Source organism: Rhinolophus sinicus, linkage group LG13, assembly GCF_036562045.2.
Source record: "Rhinolophus sinicus isolate RSC01 linkage group LG13, ASM3656204v1, whole genome shotgun sequence".
Lineage (NCBI taxonomy): Eukaryota > Metazoa > Chordata > Mammalia > Chiroptera > Rhinolophidae > Rhinolophus > Rhinolophus sinicus.
In genome coordinates this window covers 47,646,952-47,669,717 of record NC_133762.1, presented here as the reverse complement: position 1 = coordinate 47,669,717, position 22,766 = coordinate 47,646,952, and the positions used below count along the sequence as shown (strand labels likewise).

Here is a 22,766-nt window from a genome sequence, read left to right as displayed (position 1 = left end):
TAAGCAAAAGTGAGGAAAAAGAGCAGTTACTGTACTAACACTGTGACCGCAAGGGCTTTGTCCCATTCCCAGTGGAACCCCTCCAGCCTTCACTGCTAGAACCAGGGCTAGGCTGGGGTCCCAAAGCTGTCCCAGGACAAAGGGGATCCTTACTCTCAGCCCATTACTTTCAGTTCCTGAATTGGGAAAAGAAGCATGCCAGAGACAGTCTTGTGTCACTCTGAGAACGCTTTCTCTCAGCCCACTTTGGATAGTTTGGGTTGTTGTGATTGTTTTCTCCTGCTGCAGCTAATGGTATCGTTTCCTGGTGAGGAGAACTGTAAGACACAGCAATCTAAATATCCACAGGCATAACAGGCTGTGGATGAGAGCATGCACATAGCTCCCAGGCCAACAAACACAGACATTTAGGATGTCAGGATAATTTAGGAATGAGGCAGCGATTTTGAAAGCACTTTAGTTGCTATGCTTCCTTGGATCACAATGTCTGCAGCTACTTTACAAAACATGGGACAATGACGCCCTCTACCGCACTCAGAGAGAATCCAAGGAACTCACTGAGTTCTATATGTAAGAGATGGTGAGTCTACTCTTCTACTAAGAATTAGGTTTTTACACTAGAATAATAACATACAAAGCACATGTATGTTGGAAAAAAATGTAAGGTCTAACACTAAGGTGTTACTTAAAATAAAATATAATTAACATTATTACACTGAAATAATTTACTTTCCTAAAGGACAAATAGAAGTAAACATTACCCACTGTCATTTTGGCTACTAACAGAAGCTGTTTTTAAAAGAATTAGTTAAAATATATTCAAAGTGGAACCGTAGACTCCTAAAAGGAGAAATAGGTTGAGATGAATTTTTTTTTTTTTTAAAGAAATGTACCACAAATTGAAGATTACAACATTCTCTGTCTGGAACTGAAAAAAGAAGTAAGAAACATCTCCAAGACTGAGTGACTTCCCTCTTCTCCATGAGCCATGAGGGAAGAAACTTTTCATCTTTGTAATAAGGAAAGTGAGGGGTACTGGGCACCTCAGAAATGCTCCAGATTCCTCAAGGTCTGTGTGGATACAAAAGAAGCAGAGCACAGGCCCTTTTTCTCAGGGAATGTGGCTGGGATAGTATGTTGTAAAACTATGTACATGTATCTATATCATGCAATATAAGCTGCATATAGGGGTCAAAGGAACAAAGTGAGAGGGTAATCAATGTGGGAAAAGTCTAGATCGTGCGTCAAAGGAAAAGCAAGTCACTGGTCAAGCCTGGACAAAGCTGATGGGCAGAGACTAAGTGGACCATGTTCACAAGTTCCATGATAAAACCATGGATCAAAGTTCAAGAGGAAGGGGAGAACAGTTATCAGAGTGCTTTAAATCTAGCTGAACACTTTACATTAGATCTGATTAAACAAAAGGAATTACTCTGATCCGCTAAGCAAGGAAGTAACGATGAAAATGGTGCTATCCTGACACTTGCCAAGATGAACTGGAATGGCAGGACAAGAAAGGCACAGAGATTAATGCAGAAATACAAATAAAAGGGATAATAAGGCTGAATTTGTAAGAAAAGAGAAATACAGCAAGTCCAAGATACCCTACAGAGGGTGGATGCATTAAATAGGCGATTATGAATAAAGAACAAAGATACATCATAATTTGGCAAGCTCGGGATGTAAGAGGGCAGTACCAGGGACATTCAAAGCAAAAGTGAGTTTATTAGAAGAAACTTCAACGAATTCTTAGTTTGAGGTTTTAGAGATCAATTTTGGCAGAGACTTCATGGTGGCAGGTGACAATTTAAAACTGAAAACAGGATGAGAAGCCAGGACTGTACCTAAACACTTTCTAATCATCCAAAAAAAAAAAAAAAAAAGAAAAAGAAGATAATAGATGAGCTTATACACATGGGAAAGAACTGGGAAAATGAAGCCCAGAAAATTGGGTGTCTGGCCAGAAAGGCAGAGAAAGCTCTTGGAAAAGGAAGTTGCATTTCAGGTCCAACAAGAACTTTATTTCAAAGTCATCACCACTCAGAGCAAATGCTCTATTGAGTGAGAAGGTATCGAAAAGCTTTAAGCCTGAGGCAGAATTAACTGGGTAACTGTTGGTGAACTTTCATGAATTTTATTTTTATTCTATCACATAATCAGCACACATTTAGTTGAATAGTTTCCAGCATGCACAATGTAACAGAACAGATAATATGCAATAGGGAAGAAACAGCCGCCTACTTTAGTCTGAGCATGTCATCAACCACTAGGCAAACTCTTACTGATCCTACATGTCTTTAACATTTAAAGCTCCCCCAAGGAATAGACAGCATTAAGAAGCAACTGGAATATGAAGAGTTTAACTACCAGGAAAATAAATACAGAGGTACTTCTTTCACTTTGAAAAAATTCACAAAGACAAATCCTTTGTAAAAACATTGTTAAGGATAAAGGCTGCACACTCAAATTCATTTCTAGTAAAAAAAGGTAACCATTTAAACATTTTGTGATTTATTTTGTTAGGACACTTCAGTTTAATTCTTCTTTAAAACTAGAGCTCAACTGATAGAAGATATTTGCATAAGTGTGTGTTTCAATTAATACACAAAATCAATGCATCTATTTTCAAATGAGCACTGATGACAAAGGCAGTACCACATTCCCCTTTAGGTAACTGAAAAACCTAGGACACAGAATTGAAGTTATTCATTGAGGCAAACCAGTGAGACAAAAGCCCATTTGCTATTCAACTTTCTTTCCATGGGAGTTCAAAGCATTGCTCTTCACTTTTACTTTTACTATAAAGGGGAAATTACTGTCAATTCTTGGGCATATTTCTCTTTCTGTGGTTGTTCTAAGGAATGCAAAGACTAAGATTAACTGAAATTCAGAGTAGAACATAAAACTATAATTGCTACAAAGTAGTGGAAAGAAAACATAAATAATAAAGATTCAAGGAGATTTTTTAAAAAGTAAAATCTCTCCTCATTAACATTAATAAAATCTTAATCCTGTTATTTTAGATTTAGAAAATGACTCACCCTTCCTACCCCAAAAATTCAGCTCCCTACCCTGTCTTACTCCCCACCCCCCTAATAAAAAGTGAACAACTATCAACAGCAAAAGTTAAAGCTTTAAGTCTCCTGGAATGGGTGGGAAAGAGGAGGAGGGGGTCATTACACATTCCCTGTGGAAGAAGACAAAGCCAGATCCACATTCCAGGGAAATCTGGCTGGTCCGAGTTTCTCCTTAAATACAGATTGGCCTGTCACCAAACCAGGCTCTGTAATCTTCCCAAGCTGCCACATCTAGGGAAGACAGGAATCCCTTCTAATTAATCAAGCCCTCCCAACAAAAATTTTCCCACCCACAATAAAGTGGGCTGGGGGGAGGGGAAGCAGCAGAACAAGCTTTGTTGCCAAAAGAATTCTAGACTTTGGTGTAATACCTAACTAATCCAAGAAAACAGATGCAGGAAGCAAAGGAGACAATAAGCTAAGAACCTTTCATATTACTGCTGTACTGGAGCCCAAGTTGAAATTTTAAGTCATAAGAGTAAAACCTGGCAACATTATATACTTTTAAAAATAACTTTAAAGGTTGGACTCAAACTTTTCAGAGGTAGACACCATGCATATTGATTTGACACTTTTAACAATTATTTATTATTCAAATTTATTTTCTTTTTCCTAAAACTTTTTATCTTTTAATGGATGAAAAGTCCATGATTAATACCATTATATGTCCATGTCTATTTCTCGCTTCCACTTGCAAAGGAAACAGCCTTGCCTTGGCCTTGCTAATTGACCCACCCTTGCAGCCGGTTTAACCCAAGGTAACTTCATTGAAAGTTTACTCTGACAGGATGCAAGGAGGCAGGCCTACAGAAGGATGCAAGGTAATATGATGTCCGATTGTGATGTCCAATAAAGCTGCTACTAGCCCTGTGTGCCACCTGAGCACCTGAAATGTGGCTAGCAGGAATAGAGATGTGCTTTAAGATAGATATTTATATACCCAAATCAGCCTTTATAAACATATAAATATTTCAGACTTGGCAGGCAATGAGGTCTTTGTTGCAACTATTCAACTCTGCCACTGTAGCATAAAAAAGCAGCCAGAGACAATACCTAAACAAATGGGAGTAGCTATGTTCCAATAAAACTTTATTTACAAAACAAGCAGCTGACCTTGGCCCCCAAAAAACTTATTATTTTGGAAAATCTGCAGAGCTAAAACTAAGATCACTAAGGGACTTAGGGAGACATGTGTCTGCTGTCACCATTACTTTCAACTGAGAAAGGAATCACTAACGTATGTATAGGGAGTATCTCCCTACCACAAGCTTCAGTGGCCCAGAAGAGACCCTGAAAGCTATGTTCCAAGGACTCTCTCATCTCACCCACTGCTGCCATTTCCTGGAATTCTGGCCTACAAGAGTTCAAGGCAAGAGCCGCAGCAGTTAAAAAAAAAAAAAAAAGCCTCTTTCATGAAGGTCAGAAGACCTTTCTTCACTTGAAGAAGGATAAGATGTTTGCATAGATAATAAACGCCATTCCATGGAAAAATCAGAGATTAAACAACTGAGATGCAAGAGACAAATAGGTGGTGCTCATGTGGTTTTCTGTTATTTTGAAAACCATGCTCTATCCAAGTATTTTTCAACCCAGATAGTCAAAAGTAGATACATCTATATGAAAATTTGCATAAGTTAATTCTTAAATTTTATTCATCCATTTAATTTTTTATCATAGTAATACATATACACAGATTAAAATGACATCAAAAACAGGCCTCTTCTGCTCCATCCTGCTACAACCCCTACCCCAACTCTCACCAGGTACAACACTGAAAACGTCAGCTATTTGATCTGGTATTCACCATCACATTTCAAATACTATGTTTATACTATAATTTCTTATTATTTCGGTTTTACATACATTCTATTGAAAATGAGGTAATGCTTACAACCTACCATCCCACACATCTCCTTCCCTAGTCTTCCAAAATTTAGAGTTAACAATATATGAAATATACCCTTTGCTCAAAGCTGAGACATGTAGTATACAACGCTTACTTTCCTACCTTACACAACCTTTTGTTTGCTCAGTTAAGGGTTACATCATTCTTTTTTCATTTAGTTTCCCATATTCCTATCACTAAATTGTTCCCATACTCTCTAACAAACCTAAAAAACAAAACAAAGAAAACCGTATACCTAGGATTCCTGTTCTAACCTGTTTCTTCATAAAGCATCTAGAGTGATAATATTAAAACTTTTAAGTCAGAACATTACATTCCTCCATTCAAACCCTTCACAGTCTCACCAATTCACTCAGTGAATGTGGGAGGGACCTGTGAATTAATTATAATCAATAGAATTTGGCAGGGGTGATGCTACACCACTTCCATCATAATGTTACAAGAGAGTATAACTTTTATCTTGCCAGCCAACTGTCTCTTGGCTTTGATGGAGCAAACTACTATGTTGTGAGCTGCTGTATGAAAAGGCCCACATAGCAAGGAACTGAGGGCATCAGGTGGCCAACAGCCAGCAAAAAATTAAGGCCTTCAGTCCAACAACCCACAAGGAATTAAATTCTGCCAATAACCACATGACCTTGGATATGGATCCTTCTGCAATCCAGCTTTGAGGTGAGACTGCAACCTGGTGAGAGACCATGAAGTAGAAGGTCCCGATAAGCTGTGCCCAAACTCTTGACCCACAAAAACTGTGAGATAATAAATGTGTGTTGTTCTAATAAATTTGTGGTTATTTGTTTAAAAAGAAAAAAGAGAGAGACAAAAAATGCTGGTGAGGATGTGGGGAAAAGGGAACCCTGGTTAGTGCAGGACTGGTGGGAACATAAATATGTTACAGCTACTATGGAAAACAGTATGGTGGTTCCTCAAAAAATTAAAACTAAAACTACCATATGACCCAGCAATCTCACATCTGGGTATACATCTAAAGGAGATAAAATCACTCTCTTGAAGAGATACTTGCATTCCCATGTTCATTGTAGCATTATTCACAATAACCAAGACATGGAAAGAACTTAAGTATCTATCAATGGATGAATGGATAAAGAAAATGTGGTACACCGGAGGTGCCAAAATAAATGTACACACATGACTTGCATTCATCTTTTGTTATTGGGTATATATTGAATATTACAATTTTAATACAGTTTTGTTTTTTCCTTTCTTAAAACGTATATACATTTTTTTGGCACCCTCTGTATATATACAATATTATTCAGCCATAAAAAAGAAGAAAATCCTGTCATTTGCAACAACACTGACAGACTTTGAGGGCATTATGCTAAGTGAAAAGTCAGACAATAAGACAAATACTGTATGATGTCACTTATGTGTGGACTCTAAAAACACCTGACTCATAGAAACAGAGTAGAATGCTGGTTGGCATGGGATGAGCAGTGAGGGAAATGAGGACATGTCGGTTGAAGGACACAAACTTCCAGTTATAAGATAAATAAGTTTGGGGGAATCAACAGGTATAACGTGGTGACTACACAGTCTGACAATTAAGTTCGCGAACTTATCCTGGAGAAAGTGCTACACACCTCATTGCTGAATATCACTATGGTCACCTTCGAAGTACTCCCCTTGGGAAGCTATGCACTGATGCCAGCACCTAGTCCACCCTTCAAAGCAATTTTGGAACTCTTTTTCTGGAATGGCCATCAGAGCTGTCATTGTATTACCCTTGATGTCCTGAATGTCATCAAAATATCTTCCTTTCAATATTTCTTTCATCTTCGGGAAAAGAAAGATAAAGTGGGCAGATCAGGCGAGTAGGGAGGGTGTTCCAATACAGTTATTTGTTTATGGGCTAAAAACTCCCTCACAGACAGTGCTGTGTGAGCTGGTGCATTGTTGGGATGCAAGAGCCATGAATTGTTGGGGAAAAGTTCAGGTCGTCTAACTTTTTCAGGCAGCCTTTTCAGCACTTCCAAGTAGTAAACTGGGCTAACTGTCCAGCTGGTACAAATTCATAATGAGTAATCCCTCTGATATAAAAAAAGGTTAGCGACAGTGTTGCAACAAGTTTGTGAACTTAACTGTCACACATGAGAGCTGCTATGAGAGTAGAGTTTTATTGTTCCCCGCATAACAACAAAATGGTAATTACGTGAGGTAAAGGCTATGTTAACCTTATTGCGGTAAACACTTCATCATATTTATGTTTATCAAATCATCACATTGTACACCTTGAAGTCACACAATGCTAATGTGTCAATTATATCTCAATAAAGCTAAGGTAAAAATAATCATCCATTTGGAAGATTCAAGCCTGGCTGTCAGAATACTTGGGAGCCAGGATAGCCGAGAGCTGGTATCCTAATGCCTAAAAGGGGTAGAAGAGAAAAGAGAGCTGACAATTAGCACTCATTCCAGCTAAGCCCAGAGCTGTGAAGAACTTCAACTTGCAGTTCTTTATGCAATGCTTGACACACAAATAAATACTTGATTTGCAGACATCCTTATATAATACTCCTTGGTTCATATGGGTAAGTTTGTCCATAACTTCTTAGAACAGGAAATATTCAATAGAGCTTTTTCATTTTATTCTCTTGAGAAACTGCAGCTTTCATGAAAATGCAACTGAAAAAAAAATAATCTCTGTTCGCTGACCAAGGAAAGCAACATGGAAGCTTGCCATCTATCCAGGGCCTTGGGAGGGAAGAGGGAAAGAGAACAGCAAGGATAATACTGGAAAATACTAAAAACACCAACCTGTGCCAGACTCTGTTGTGGGTTGCAAAGTTATACTACCCACAAGGTGGTGGAATCCCAAGCCATAAAATTAATATAAAATCTGGTCCAAAACCACTGAAATGCCAATGGCTCCAGCAGAAGTAAACTTAAAACTGCTCAACTGCTCTGCAGGGCTCATAGGTCTTTCCGTGTGCGTGTGCGTGCATGCGTGCGTGTGTGTATGCAGGATGTGACTAACAATGAGAGCACAATTAAAAATTACACACATAAACAATCCAGCAATTTCAATGATCAATTTATTCCACACTTAGTAAATAATAGTGGAAATAACAGAACAATCTAAAACAGATTATGAAATAAATTGCTTTAAAATTATGAAGGTGATAAAAGGAGGAAATGAAAATATGTTGAAAAAATATATAAAAAAAGAACTGGTAGAATTTGAATTTTTAAAAAAACAAGAAACACATATTCTGAAATGTAAAATGCAGTCACTAAAAATAAACGTGTTAAAGAATAGATTGAATGCAGATTAAACAGCTGATTAAATAAAGATGAGAAGATTTTAATGAACTGAAAAAGATCTGATAAAAAGCACTCTGAATGCAACATAGAGACATAAAGTGAAGAGAAGCAGGAAAAGGCAATGCAGCACTCACAGAAGCCTACAGGAGCAGCGTTCATCAGAGAAGGCACAGTGACAGCAGCAGCAGCAGATGTGCCCGTCCCCTGCTAACCATGACACTCAAAGGCAGTGCACAGCAACCTGGCAGGGTGGGACGTCAGACTTTCAGAATGAGATCCCAGTACTTGGGCTGCGGGGCTTTTAAACTGCATGATTAGGGAAGCACTGGCCCCTTGCCGGTGTGATCAGAGGCAGGAATACAATCACGTGATGTGTAGAATCTGCCAGTTAATGTGTTAGAATGCTGTCTCTGTCCCTAATCTGTTAACTCGATACTCATGGTTGGGGTAACTTCCCTGACTGGCATGCTTTGAGAGCTCGGTTCCAAGCCTTGTTGGTTGACTGTGAGATGGGAAAATACGGTAGCAGAATTTGCCACATCAGTGTCAATGGCTTGGAAATCAATCGATCTATCCATGGTATAATTACGGACTGGGATCCAAGCTGCATGGTTGACCAGAACTGCCTGCCCTACAGGACCATAGCCAGTTTTGGTGAGCTCTGCAAGACAGCCTCGGACAAGATAATATTACCCCTCTAGCACATAAGAAACTATTATATGAGACTATCCAACAAACTTTGTGTAAGAGTTCCAAGTTCTACTACTTGGCTGAAACTGAAATTATGCAGGGAGAGAATAAAGAGGAGCAGTACCAGAAGATAAAAGGATTGAGATTTTCCAAAACTGATGAAAGTCCTGAATCTCCCAAATGAAGATTTATATTGCATCCCACACTAGATAAATAAACACAGGTCTGTATCTCGAGATGCCTTCAGAGGATGGCAAATTACAATTCTTTCTTCTTTTGACTTCTTGCAACTCTGGGACACTATCCCTCAAACCTCAGCCGCCATATTATCAGAAGCCCAAGCCGCAGGGAGTAGCCCCACGAGAACTTGAAGGACAACAATTAACAGCCCCAGGAGTGATTCCAACCATAGCAAGTATCAAGTGACAGCCTCCAAGTATCAGTTGACAGACTATGTTGTCTTTGATGTTCTAGCTGAATTGATTCCCCAGATAATTGTAGCTCCAGCTAATATCAAAAGGAGAAACCACCCAACTGATACCAGGTACATTACAGAATCATAAGAATAAAATGGCTTATGTTTAAGCCACTAAATTTTAAGGTGGTTTTAAGCATCAATTGATAATTAAAACATTTCTCAGTTGCAATAACAGATTCCAGAAGACAACGGAAAAATATCTCTAAAGTGCTGAGGAAAAATACTGCTCCACCTAGAATTCTGAAACAAACTATTATATATATATATATCTTTCTAGAGAGACCAAAATACATTTTACCCAAACAGTGAAAGTTCACCACTTATAATCTCTCACAGAAAGCAATACTACAGAACATACAGGTACAAGAAATAATTGTAAGCAATAAAACTTATGAATATGTTGTAAATCTAAAAAAGCTGATATGCTAAACAGATACAACTACAATATTAAACAGTTTCTGATCTGGTTAACTAATTTATCTGTTTTGGTGTTTTGAATTCATACTTAATATAACACTAGCCCAGAGAAAATGTCCTAAAGAACAGTCAACATATATAAAAGCATTTCCTAAACCTTATAGTCCTTTATCTGTTCTTCCCATCTCCTTCCCTCAAATGTGATCCTCCCATGACTCCACACCTGAGAAGGTCCCAGCTCCAACCAGCAAGGGATAGAGAAGACACACTTGTGGGAGGAAAGCAAAAGAGAACAGCAGGCAAGAGGACTCTCTCCATTCACCAGGTGCAACATTTGATACCTATTTCTTTATTTGTATCTGCTTTGTCAGAATCAAAAATCATTTCATAGACATGCACTATGAATGGTAATTTTTAAAATTAAGGACCATGTTATGACCAAAAGGCATCTTACAAAAGACTTGAAGCAAGAAAGTCCCATAACCATATGAACTATTAATTTTCTCCCCCATCTCACTCTTAACAGGAAAATTTTCAATAGCTTACATAAAGTTTTCAGTAGCGTACCAAATTTAAAGAGTAGAAGGAACGTTCAGAGCTTCTATTTTCAATTAACATAGAACTCAGATATATTAGAAAGCGATGAACCATTTTAAAGAAGGCTACTAAGCATTACTTACTTTAACAGCAAATTTCTTTGAGGCCATGGCTCAGTGATCCCGGAGTAATTACAGACCTTTAATTGAAGAAAAAAGAAAGTTATATCAAAATCTCTATATAGGTATATCAAAATCTCTTCCTATTTGAATATTACAGGGGATAAAGATTGGCTGAATAATCAAGTATCAATAGGTTTTTGCAAGATGGCTGCTCTCTTATAACTGGCCTTAACAAAATATTATACTGAATTAGTACTTTTAAAACTTCCCACACAGAAAAGCACAGGCCCAGATGTATCCTATCAAATGTTTAAAGAAGAATTAATACCAATCTTTCAAACCCTTTAAAAGAACAGAAGCATAAGAAAAACTTCAAATAATTCTAAGAGGCCAGTATTATCCTGATACCAACACAAAACACACATCACAAGAAAACCACACACCAATATCACTTATGAATAAAGACACAAAAATCCTCAACAAAATACTACAAACCGTATCTAGCCACATAAAAAAAAAAAGGATTATACACCATGACCAAGTCAGATTTATCCCTGGAATACAAGGTTGGTTTAACATCTCAAAATTAATCAATACAATACATTATATTAATAGACTGAAAGAAAAAAAACAAACACATGATCATCTCAAATTCAAAAAAATTTAAAAAATTAAGAAAACCCACCTTGGATAAAAAAAAAAATCCAACACACTAGGAAGAGAATGAACATTCTCACCCTGATAAAGAGCATCTATGAAAAACACACAGCTGAAATCTACTCAATGGTGAAAGACTGAATGTTTTCTCCCCTAAGATGAGGAAAGGATGAGATGTTTGCCTTTGCCACTTCTACTCAACATTGTATTAGAGGTTCTAATCAGGGCAATTAAGCAAGAAAAAGAAATACTGTGTTTCCCTGAAAATAAGACCGGGTCTTATATTAATTTTTGCTCCAAGACGCATTAGGACTTATGTTCAGGGGATGTCATCTGGAAAAATCATGCTAGGGCTTATTTTCTGGTTAGGTCTGATTTTGGGGAAACACGGTAAAAGGCATCCAGATTGGAAAAGAAGAGGTAAAACTATATCTATTAATAAATGCCATTTTCTTATATTAGAATAAACAAGTTTAGCAAGGTTGTAAGATATAATATTAATATTAAAAAATAAACTATATTTTACATATCAACAATGAACAATCCTGAAATGAAATTAAGAAAACAATTTCATTTACAATAGCCTCAAAAAGAATACTTCCAAAAAATTTAACAAAAGGACAAGATTTGTACACCAAGAACCATCAAATATTATTGAAATAAATTAAAGCCTTAGGTAAATGGACAGGCATCCCATTTCATGGATTGGAAGACTTAACAGTATTAAGATAGCAATACAAGGTCTGACAATTAAGTTCACAAACTCATCCTAGAAAAATGCTACACACCTCACTGCTGAATATCACTACAGTCACCTTCGAAGTACTCCCTTTGGGAAACTATGCACTGATGCCAGTGCCTAGTCCACCCTTCAAAGCAATTTTGGAACTCTTTTTCTAGAATGGCTATCAAAGCTGTTGTCATATTACTCTTGATGTCCTGAATGTCATCAAACTGTCTTCCTTTCAATATTTCCTTTATCTTCAGGAAAAGAAAGAAGTCATTGGGGGCCAGATCAGGTGAGTAGGGAGGGTGTTCCAATACAGTTATTTGTTACTGGCTAAAAACTCCCTCACAGACAGTGCCGTGTGAGCTGGTGCATTGCCGTGATGCAAGAGCCATGAATTGTTGGTGAAAAGTTCAGTTCGTCTAACTTTTTCACGCGGCCTTTTCAGCACTTCCAAATAGTAAACTTGGTTAACTGTCCAGTTGGTACAAATTCATAAAAAATAATCCCTCTGATATCAAAAAACATGAGCAACATCATTGCAACAAGTTCGGGAACTTAATTGTCACACGTTATAATACTCAAATGGACCTACAGATTCAACACAATCTCTCTCAAAAACCCAGCTGACTTCTTTATAGAAACTGGCAAGTTTATCCTAAAATTCATATGAAAATGCAAGGGATCTGGAATAGCCAAATAATCTTGAAAAAGAAGAACAAAGCTGGAGAATTCATACTTCCCCATTTGAAAACTTACTACAAAGCTCACTATTTATCAAACGAGACAGAATAGTACTAGCATAAGGACAGGCACATAAATCAACAGAATAAAATTGAGAGTCCTAAAATAGATCCTTACAGCTATGGTTGATTGATTTTTAACAAACGTGCCACGTCAATTTAATGGGGAAATAGTCTTTTCAACGAATGGTGCCGGGACAACTGGATAGCCACATGCAAAAGAATAAAGCTGGACCCTTACATCACATTATATACAAAAATTAACTCAAAATGGATGAAAGACCTAAATGTAATGGCTAAAACTATAAAACTCTTAGAAGAAAACACAGATGTAAATTTTTGCAACATTGCAATAATTTCTTAGATATGGTACCAGAGGCACAAATGACAAATGACAAAATTGGTGTTAGATTTCATCAAAATTAAAAACTTCTGTGCTTCAAAGGGCACCACCAAGAAAGTGAAAACATAACCCACAGAATGGTAGAAAATATGTGTAAATCATACATCTTATATGGGACTCATGTTCAGAATATATAAACACCTCTTACAACTCAACAATAAAAAGACAAAAACCCAATTTAAAAATGGAAAAAAGATTTGAATAGATATTTCTCCAAAGAAGATATACAAGCAGCTAATAAGCACATGAAGAGATGCTCGGCATCATTAGCCATCAAGGAAATGCAAATCAAAACCACAATGATATACCACTTTATGCCTACAATGACGGCTAAAATAAAAGACAAACAATAACAAGTGCTGACAAAGATAAATTCGATCTCTCATACATGGCCGGTGGGAATGTAAAGTGTTATAGCCACTTTAGAAAAACAGTATGGCAGTTCTTCAAAAAGATAAACATCAAGCTGCCATATGATCCAGCATTTTCATTCTTAGGTATGTACTGAAGAAAAATAAAAACATACCCACACAAAAACTTATATAGTAATGTTCATAGGAGCATTATTCATAACAGCCAAAAAGCAGAAACAATCCAAATGTCCACCCACTGATGAATGGGTAAACAAAATTTTTACAAGTATACACACAGTGGAACATTATTTGGCAATAAAAAGGAATCAAGCACTTCTATTACCCTCTGCTGTGCTCAGCCAGGCAACTGCCCACTCCCACCCTACACTACAGAAGCCTGGAGAATTATTTTCTGGAGAAGATTAAGCTAGAGGATCTCTGATCTGGAAAACACCAGGCACAGCATAAGGTGCAGTGTACCCTCACCCTACTGAAAAAAGAGAAATTAAGGGAATATTTACAAACTGACTGATACCTTCTCCAGCCTGCATGCCCTTTGTGATGGTTGATTTTATGTATCAACTTGTCTGGGCTAAGGAATGGCCAGATAACTAGTAAAACATTATTTCTGGCTGTGTCTGTCAGGATGTTTAAAGGAAGAGATCAGCATTTGAATTAGTAAACTGAGTAAAGCAGGTGCCCTCCCCAATGTGGGTGGGCATCATTTAATCCACTGAGGGCCCAACAGAAAAAGGTGAAGGAAGGATGAATTGTTGATCTGTCTGAGCTGGGAGATCCATCTTCACCCTGCGCTCAGACATTGGCACTCCTCGTTCTTGGGCCTTTGGACTCAGACTGAATTACACACTGGCTTTCCTGGTTCTCCCAAACAGCAGATGAGACTTCTCAGCTTCCATAATCACATGAGCCAATTCCTATACTAAATATATACATACATACACACACACACACACACGCACATATACGAAAGGTCAGACAATTATAGATAGACGTACGGACGTGTGTGTGTGTGTGTGTGTGTGTGTGTGTGTACACTCTATTGGTTCTGTTTCTCTGGAGAACCTTCACTAGTCTTGCCTCTTCAAATAGGAGACTGAAACCTTCCCATTTGGGGAACTGGACTAACCTAAAAGGCAAGGTTTAAAAGTACTGACATCAGGGGTTCCCCAAGGAAACAGCCATCTTTTCTTTTTTAAAACATTTTATTGGGGAAGGGGAACAGGACTTTATTGGGGAACAATGTGTATTTCCAGGACTTTTTATTGGAGGACAGTGGTGTGTTTTTCCCAGGACTCATCAACTCCATCCAAGTCAAGTTGTTGTCCTTTCAATCTTGGTTGTGGAGGGCACAACTCAGCTCCAGGTCCAGTCGCTGTCGTTAGTTGTAGGGGGCGCAGCCCACCATCCCTTGCAAGAAGTGAACCGGAAACTTCGTGGTTGAGAGCGTGCGCTCCAACCAACTGAGCCATCTGGCCACCCGGGAGCTCAGCGGCAGCTCATTGACTTCATTCTAGTTGCAGAGGGCGCAGCTCGCTGGCCCATGTGGGAATCGAACCGGCAGCCCCGTTGCCCAGAGCTCATGCTCTAAACAACTGAGCCTCCAGTCTGCCCCTAACTTCCATCTTTTTAATGTCCCACTGCCAAATACAAGTAAACAAGCAGGAATTACCTGCCACCTACGGAAAGACTCTATCATGAAAGAAAGCAAAACAAACAGAAAAAAACTACTTGGTTGAAACCAGGCCTATGCAGGAGAAAGGAAATACTTCTTAAAGAAACTATCATTAATATCAGAGAGAGAAAAGATATTACATCCATAAAGCAATAAATAAAAAAGGAACTTTTGAAAAACAACAAATTAAAACTATGATAGCAGAAATACAAAAACTTAATAGAAGGTCTGGCAGATCAAGTTCAGTAAGTCATTCAGAAACTTCAGCAAAAATAAAAAAGATGAAAAAATAGAGAATAAATTAAAAATTAAAGAACCAGTATTAGAGGACCAAGACATGAAAATTAATATAGACACAGACCCATATTGGGGCATATATCCCAATAAAATTTCAGGCATTGATGACAAAAAGAATCTTAAAAAAGTGTGTGTGGGGGGTATAGTAGAGGGAGGTGGTGGTTAAAGAGTATTTGGCTCCAAACTACCCAAAGCTACTCTGGAGACTAAAACGGACGGAAGAAATATCTTCAAATTTCTAAAACAAATTGTTTCCAACCTCCAACTGCATTTAAACATGAGGGAGGAAAACATTTTAGACATACAAGGGCTTACAAAATTTAAGACTCAGGCACCCTTTCTCAGGAAGCTACTAAAGATGTGCTTCACCAAAATGAGAAAATTAAACGAGAGAGAGGCAGATACAGGAAACAAGAAGGCCCAGACGGGAGAAGGACAGAGGAAATCCCAGGATCCGGTGACAGCAGATCCCTGCATGAGACCATGGGCTTGACCAGGAGGAAAACACCAATGCAGGCCAGAGCAGGTTGCAAGGACCCAGGAGATGCATCTTCAGAAGTGTCTACATGCACGCAGGTGAATTGTAGACATCTGGTAAAGAATATGAGATTGAATTATGACAAGTGCATGAAAAGCTAAGCAACTTAATAGTAACAAGGCAATTATTGAGTCCAGGACAAACTAAAACTGCAGAAAATAAAAAGTAAAGAGTACTTCATATACAGCTCAGTTACAACTAGCATTTAATCATAACACTGGACCTTGACCTAAACAATACTATATCGTGTTTCCCCGAAAATAAGACCTAACTGGAAAATCAGCTCTAATGTGTCTTTTGGAGCAAAAATTAATATAAGACCCGGTCTTATAGTAAAACAAGTAAAATATAGTAAAATAAGACCGGGTCTTATAATAATGTATTGTAATATAATATATAATAAAGATAACAAATATAATAAATATAATACTGGGTCTTAAATTTTTGCTCCAAACAATGCTTTGGAGCTGACTGTCCAGCTAGGTCTTATTTTCATATTATATTTACAACAGTATTGCAAGGATGGGAAATGTGTGTGTGTGTGTGTATGTGGTAGGGGCACAGGAGTTAAATCAAGCAAAAGCTCCCTGTAACGTTAAAGGAATGTTTCAGAAGCAAAGCCTAAAACCAATTAAAAAGAAAAAAAAAAAACAATTACCACCATGCAGTAATAATAAAGCAGAAACACAGCAAGTAATTTAGTGATATGGAACCAATTCTTCAGTGCTAAACTCTGCTCCAACTTGAATAGCAAGTTAAAGAGAGCTGATATGGAGGAAAGAATGGGGTGAGAAGAATGCCATAATTCACAAGCCTTGTGTATGTAACTATCTGCCTATTTAAATCATGTGCACAGACACTATTAGAGCAACACTGTCCAATAGAAATACAATGCAAGCTACAGATGTCATTTTAAATTTTATAGTAGCTGCATTTAATAAAGAATAAACAGGTGAAATTTTAATATTTTATTTAATCCAATAAATCCAACACATTATCATTTTAGCATGTAATCAGGATAAAAATATTTATACTCTTGGTGGTTTAGCTGTCTTTGAAATTAGGTGGGCATTTTGTACTTCAAGCACATCTCAATTAGTAATGGACACATGTCAAGTGCTCAACAGACGTTTGTGGGCAGTGGCTACTATAATGGACAGCTTAGTTTGAGAATATTAGGTTTTATTATGAAAAAATGACTTATTTCTGTGTCCCAGATTATTTATTTATAGAACAGAGACAGTAATACTCAACTCAAAATCACTGAAAGGAGTAAGTAAATGTGAAAACCCCCAAAATAATCATTTATAAACACTAGGCCCTCGATGAATGGTAACAATTACTATTACCTAGTCAATAGTGATTTTTTTAAAAATCTGGTAACATTTGATTCTAATTTTTTAAATGGACAAGAATATCTTTATCTAAACTCTACATCATTTTAAGTATTCATTTCTATTCTCTGAATAATGTAATGCATATGATTTAGAAAAAATTTAGCTATGTTCATCATAGCAAGACCTTTTATTAGACACAGGTGTCAATGGAAAAAATAAGTTCCTGGAAGTCAGGAAGATGTACTTGAAAACAATTTATAAAAGTTGTCCAAAAACTTTAGACAGATCCTTAACATTATATTATTTGAGCCTGGTAAACATAAAATCAGTCCCGTTATATATATTAAATTGGGCTTCAATAATTTCTGCTAAGAATTTAGGGAGTCCCTCATTGGGGTACTTAGAGGAGACTCAAGTGGTTCATTCAGCTGAACAGAAGAGGAGGAGGGAATTTTGTCAGCAAGTTTTTTCAACCAAAGCTGAAGCATGTGCGATCTAATTATTTTTTAATTATGCACTCGTTTTCCCATATGTCCTTCCTCTCCTGAAGGCAGGTGGACCACGTGGAAAGCTGTGGCAAGGCTTTCAGAACATATCTGCTGTTGGGTAGATTATGACCCTGTCGTGCAGGGTGCCAGGCGGGGTCTCAGCTCCCGCTCCCCACATAAGAACGCAGGAAATGGTGAGGCCAAAAAAGAACACCCACGGAGCCACAGATGGGGAGTCATACCACTATATTCTCGCTGGCGGCATCCACCTCTCTGCAATCTGCTCTTGCCAGCTCAGCCACCATCTTCTTGCTAGCCCCCATTTTCTGCTAGCATAGCCACAGCAGTTATATTAGTGGCCAATGCCTCACTGGTTACAGCTGACGGCCAACTAGCCACAGCTGATGGCCATCCAATCACAGTTGATGGCCATTTACTACCCGAGTGAGCACCTTTCCACGTGAGGCCGAGAGGCTGGAAACTGCACTCCTGGCTCTGTCCCCACACCCTTATTACAGTGGTTACATTTTCAACTTACAATAAAGTTTTAGTAGACCCTTTTTAAAAACACTTTTTTCCCCCTTTTACTGGTAAAAAGCAACTGTATTTACTTTTTTTAAGGAATGGATTCTTTGCAAAATGTCATCAAAGCCCAATTTCAAAAATGTATTCTAGGGCCGGCCCGGTGGCTCAGGTGGTTAGAGCTCCATGCTCCTAACTCCGAAGGCTGCAGGTTCGATTCCCACGTGGCCCAGTGGGCTCTCAACCACAAGGTTGCCAGTTCAACTCCTCGAGTCCCACAGGGATGGAGGGCTCCGCCCCCTGCAACTAAGATTGAACATGGCACCTTGAGCTGAGCTGCCGCTGAGCTCCCAGATGGCTCAGTTGGTTGGAGCATGTCCTCTCAACCACAAGGTTGCCGGTTCGACTCCCGCAAGGGATGGTGGGGCTGTGCCCCCTGCAACTAGCAACGGCAACTGGACCTGGAGCTGAGCTGCGCCCCCCACAACTAAGATTGAAAGGACAACAACCTGAAGCCGAACAGAACCCTCCACAACTAAGATCGAAAGGACAACAACTTGACTTGGCAAAAAGGCCTGGAAGTACACACTGTTCCCCAATAAAGTCCTGTTCCCCTCCCCCAATAAAATCTTTAAAAAAAATGTATTCTATAGGAATACAGGACTGAAAAGCATCTATTTTTATATAAAATAACATGGTCTGCTAATGTAAAATAGGCTGCATGAGAAAAAGGAACTATATAATACATTTTGCTAATTTTTAATCCATTTTTAAATACCATGTGGCATTCTGCCTCTCAATGTCCATAATTTTTTCATTTGTTTACACAATGTTTGGAGCCTCAAAATGTCATTTTAAGACTGAAAGAGACCTTACAAACCATCTACTCCCAGCCCTGCATCTATTTCCCTAATGAGAACTTGGGAGAACAGGCCACGGTCTCACGGCTGAGGACCAAGGATAAGAGAAGAGTCTTTTCAGCTCACTGAGGGTAAACTAGCACCATCTGCGTGGGGGCAGAGTCCCAGAAAGTAGTTTACAGGCTCTCGGCCTCACGTGGAGGGGTGCTGGCTCGGGTAGTAGATGGCCAATCAGCTGTGGCTGATTGGCCATCAGCTGTAGCCATTGAGCCATTGGCCACTAATATAACTGCTGCGGCTACGAAGGAGAGCCGAGGAGAGTGGAGGAGAGTCACCGGTCAGTTGCACAGAAAAAGGACAGCAGGTCGCACGTCCAGTGAACCCAGCCTCCAGTGAGACCGTAGTGATATGACTCCCCTACCTATGGCTCCGTGAGTGTTCCTTTTTGGCCTCACCATATCCTGTGTTCTTGTATGGGGAGCGGGAGCAGAGACCCCGCAGGCCGCCCTGCACGACAAATGGCGCAGCGAGCAGGGTCTCCCGCATGACAGCCTGTTTGGACCATGTTTCCCCGAAAATAAGACCTAGCCGGACAATCAGCTCTAATGCGTCTTTTGGAGCAAAAATTAACATAAGACCCAGTCTTATATAAGACCGGTGGTGGGGACAGAGCCAGGAGTGCAGTTTCCAGGCTCTCGGCTTCACGTGGAAAGGTGCTGGCTCAGGTAGTAAATGATCATTAACTGTGATTGGATGGCCATCAGCTGTGGCTAGTTGGCCTTCAGCTGTAACCAGTGAGACATTGACCACTAATATAACTGCCGTGGCTATGCTAGCAGCAAATGGGGACTAGTAAGGAGATGGTGGCTGAGCTAGCAAGCGGCGGATTGCAGCTAACAAGCGAGACTGGTGCAGGAAGACCCCTTGATGGGGTGCTGGCGGATGTTTGCTTCCTGTGTCTCCAACCCAGCCGCCAGCAAGACTATAGTGGTATGACTCCCCTATCTATGGCTCCGTGGGTGTTCCTGTTTGGCCTCACCATATCCTGCGTTCTTGTGTGGGGAGCAGGAGCAGAGACCCCGCAGGCCTCCCCGCACGACAATCTGTCACCTACAGAACTGCCAACGTCAACTGCTAACTGGGCTGTCAAAACAGGTGTGCCCTTCTGTCACGCGGGGTATCATGTGGGAGACCCTGCTCACTGCGCCATGTGTCATGCAGGGAGTTACACGGGTTGTGTGGGGACAGAGCCCCAGAGAGTAGTTTACAGGCTCTCGGCCTCACGTGGAGGGGTGCTGGCTCGGCTGTGGCTGATTGGCTGTCAGCTGTGGTCGGTTAGCCAACTGGCCACCGGTATAACTGCTGCGGCTACGGAGGAGAGCTGAGGACTGCCGAGGAGCCGAGCAGAGCCGAGGAGAGTGGAAGAGGAGAGCCGAAGAGAGCGGAAGTGAGGAGAGGAACAGAGTCGAGAGAGTGGAGGAGAGTCGTCCGTCGGTCGGTTGGCAGAAAGGTAGACGGCAGGTCGCATGTCCGGGGAACCCAGCCTCCACTGAGACCCCGCAGGCCACCCCACCTGAAAGATGGTGCGGCGAGCAGGCCTCCGCACACGACAAATGGCGCAGCGAGCAGGGTCTCCCGCACGACAGGGTGTCATCAGGTGGGGTCTCAGCTCCCCTCCCCACATAAGAATGCAGAACATGGTGAGGCCACAAAGGAACACCCACGGAGCCATAGATGGGGAGTCATACCACTATAGTCTCGCTGGTGGCTGGATTGGAGGAGACACAGGAAGCAGGAGCCACACTGCCTGTAACCCGCTGTCCTAACAACAATCTGTGCTTACCAGCCACCATCTTCTTGCTAGCCCCCATTTGCTGCTAGTGTAGCCACAGCAGTTATATTCGAGGCCAATGGCTCACTGGTTATAGCTGACGGCCAACTAGCCACAGCTGATGGCCATCCAATCACAGTTGATGGCCATTTACTACCTGAGCCAGCACCTTTCCACGTGAGGCCGAGAGCCTGGAAACTGCACTCCTGGCTCTGTCGCCACACCTTCGTTCCTCAGCCCTCTGCTAAGGCACAAGTTCCCAACACAGAGTATGACTTCGAGTAAAGCTACATAAGTAGTGGTTCTCTCCTGCTAATCAAAGGGAGAGCAAGAGAGAGAGAGAGAGAGAGAGAAAAGAAGAAAGGAACTGTGCAGCTGAGGAAAATGGGTTTGAATTAATTGACCATTATGCTCTATGACACGGCACACTGCTTCATAAACAAAACATGAAGTGGACCACGATGAAGTCTGTAACACATCGGGACACCCAGTGCATAGACCTTGAGTCTGCACGTTTGACAAAGTCATTTTAAATAAAGAAGGCTATTTCCTTTATCACAGCATAGCATTAGGCGCAGCTGCTAGAAATGAACTAAATAGTGAACTGAAATCTGAAATGAACAATGAACAGAACCAATTTGCTAAGCCCCAAATACAGTAAAATCACACTTACTCATCAAGGAAGGAGTAGGTTCTCAAAGGTGAACAGCTCTCAGAGCACTGCTGAACAGTACAGGGTGTTCTACAAATATCTGTTCGATGAAGAGATGCCTCAGACATAGGAGCTGAGTCATTTATGCGTATAACCATTTATTTGTTTTTACGAAAATTTTCCAAAAATGTATTGACTATTTACTGACTTTCATAAAAATACCGTAACTGATTATTTTTTTGATATTCTAGATGAAAAAGATCATCAATCATCACACTGGGCAATACACATATTAACCACCCTCTGAGCTTCTGGTTCCTACACAGAGCGATTCCACAGTGCAGCCTGTGAGGTTGCTGTCAACGGTGTTATCTCCTGTGGTTCCCTTTCCCCTCTCGGGTCTTCAGCTTAATCAGATGGGCCCATAAACCTAAGGGACCAAGTATGTCAGGTTAATCGGATGCTTTCTAAGTTTCTCTTACATGGATTAGCATCGAGTTCAGAGTGGAGGCTTGAGCCCTCTATCTTAGAAAATAAAATGGCTGGTAGCTTTCTTCAGGATTAGGGTTTCTGTAATGATGAAAGCACTTGAGTCATGGTACCATAGAAAGCGCCCTCTGGATTTGGGCCTCAGCATTTGATCCTCTGCCTCACTAGAACAATCCTTAAGTTGGCCTGTAAGGTCTCCTCCATCTCTAAACCTCTCTGACTCAAAATCCAACAGCAGTTCAAGGAACAAATAATGCCAGTATACAAATTGTTCAGAGAAGAGAGTAAAAGGAGACCCCCCCCCCCAATCATTTTATGAAGCCGTGATAGCAAAACCCGACAAGGGCAGTATAAGAAAGGAAAAATCACAGCCAATTCTATAGATGAACATAGAGGCAAGAATCCTAAACAAATAGAAGCAATTTGAATCTAGCAACATATGAAAATATATCAGAACCAAGTGAGGCTCATCTGAAGAGTGCAAGGTTGGTTTCACACTCAAAAAATCCACCACTTTAAAAAACTGAAGTGGAAGAAGGCACATCATCATTTTAACAAAGGCAGAAAAAAAGAAAAAAGAAAAACATTAGAAATCTGAGAAATTTCCTAATCTGAACAAAGCATTTATAAAAAATGTAGTAAACATGCTTAACGATGAACCCTA

At 39.9% G+C, this 22,766-nt stretch overlaps 1 protein-coding gene across 3 annotated transcripts in view; it reads right to left on the bottom strand.

Moving 5' to 3' along the window:
- The window catches only part of SLX4IP (SLX4 interacting protein), a 193,930-nt gene that overhangs the window by 153,304 nt on the left and 17,860 nt on the right, over window positions 1-22,766 (bottom strand). For 2 of the 3 annotated variants that reach the window (XM_019734904.2, XM_074317989.1), the window contains exon 2: window positions 10,534-10,589. In XM_019734904.2, the coding sequence (XP_019590463.2) occupies window positions 10,534-10,560 (27 nt within the window). In that variant the 5' untranslated portion in view covers window positions 10,561-10,589. Of the gene's footprint in view, window positions 1-10,533; window positions 10,590-21,634; window positions 21,714-22,766 lie in introns of all 3 variants that reach the window. The other variant, XM_074317988.1, reaches the window with a different exon arrangement.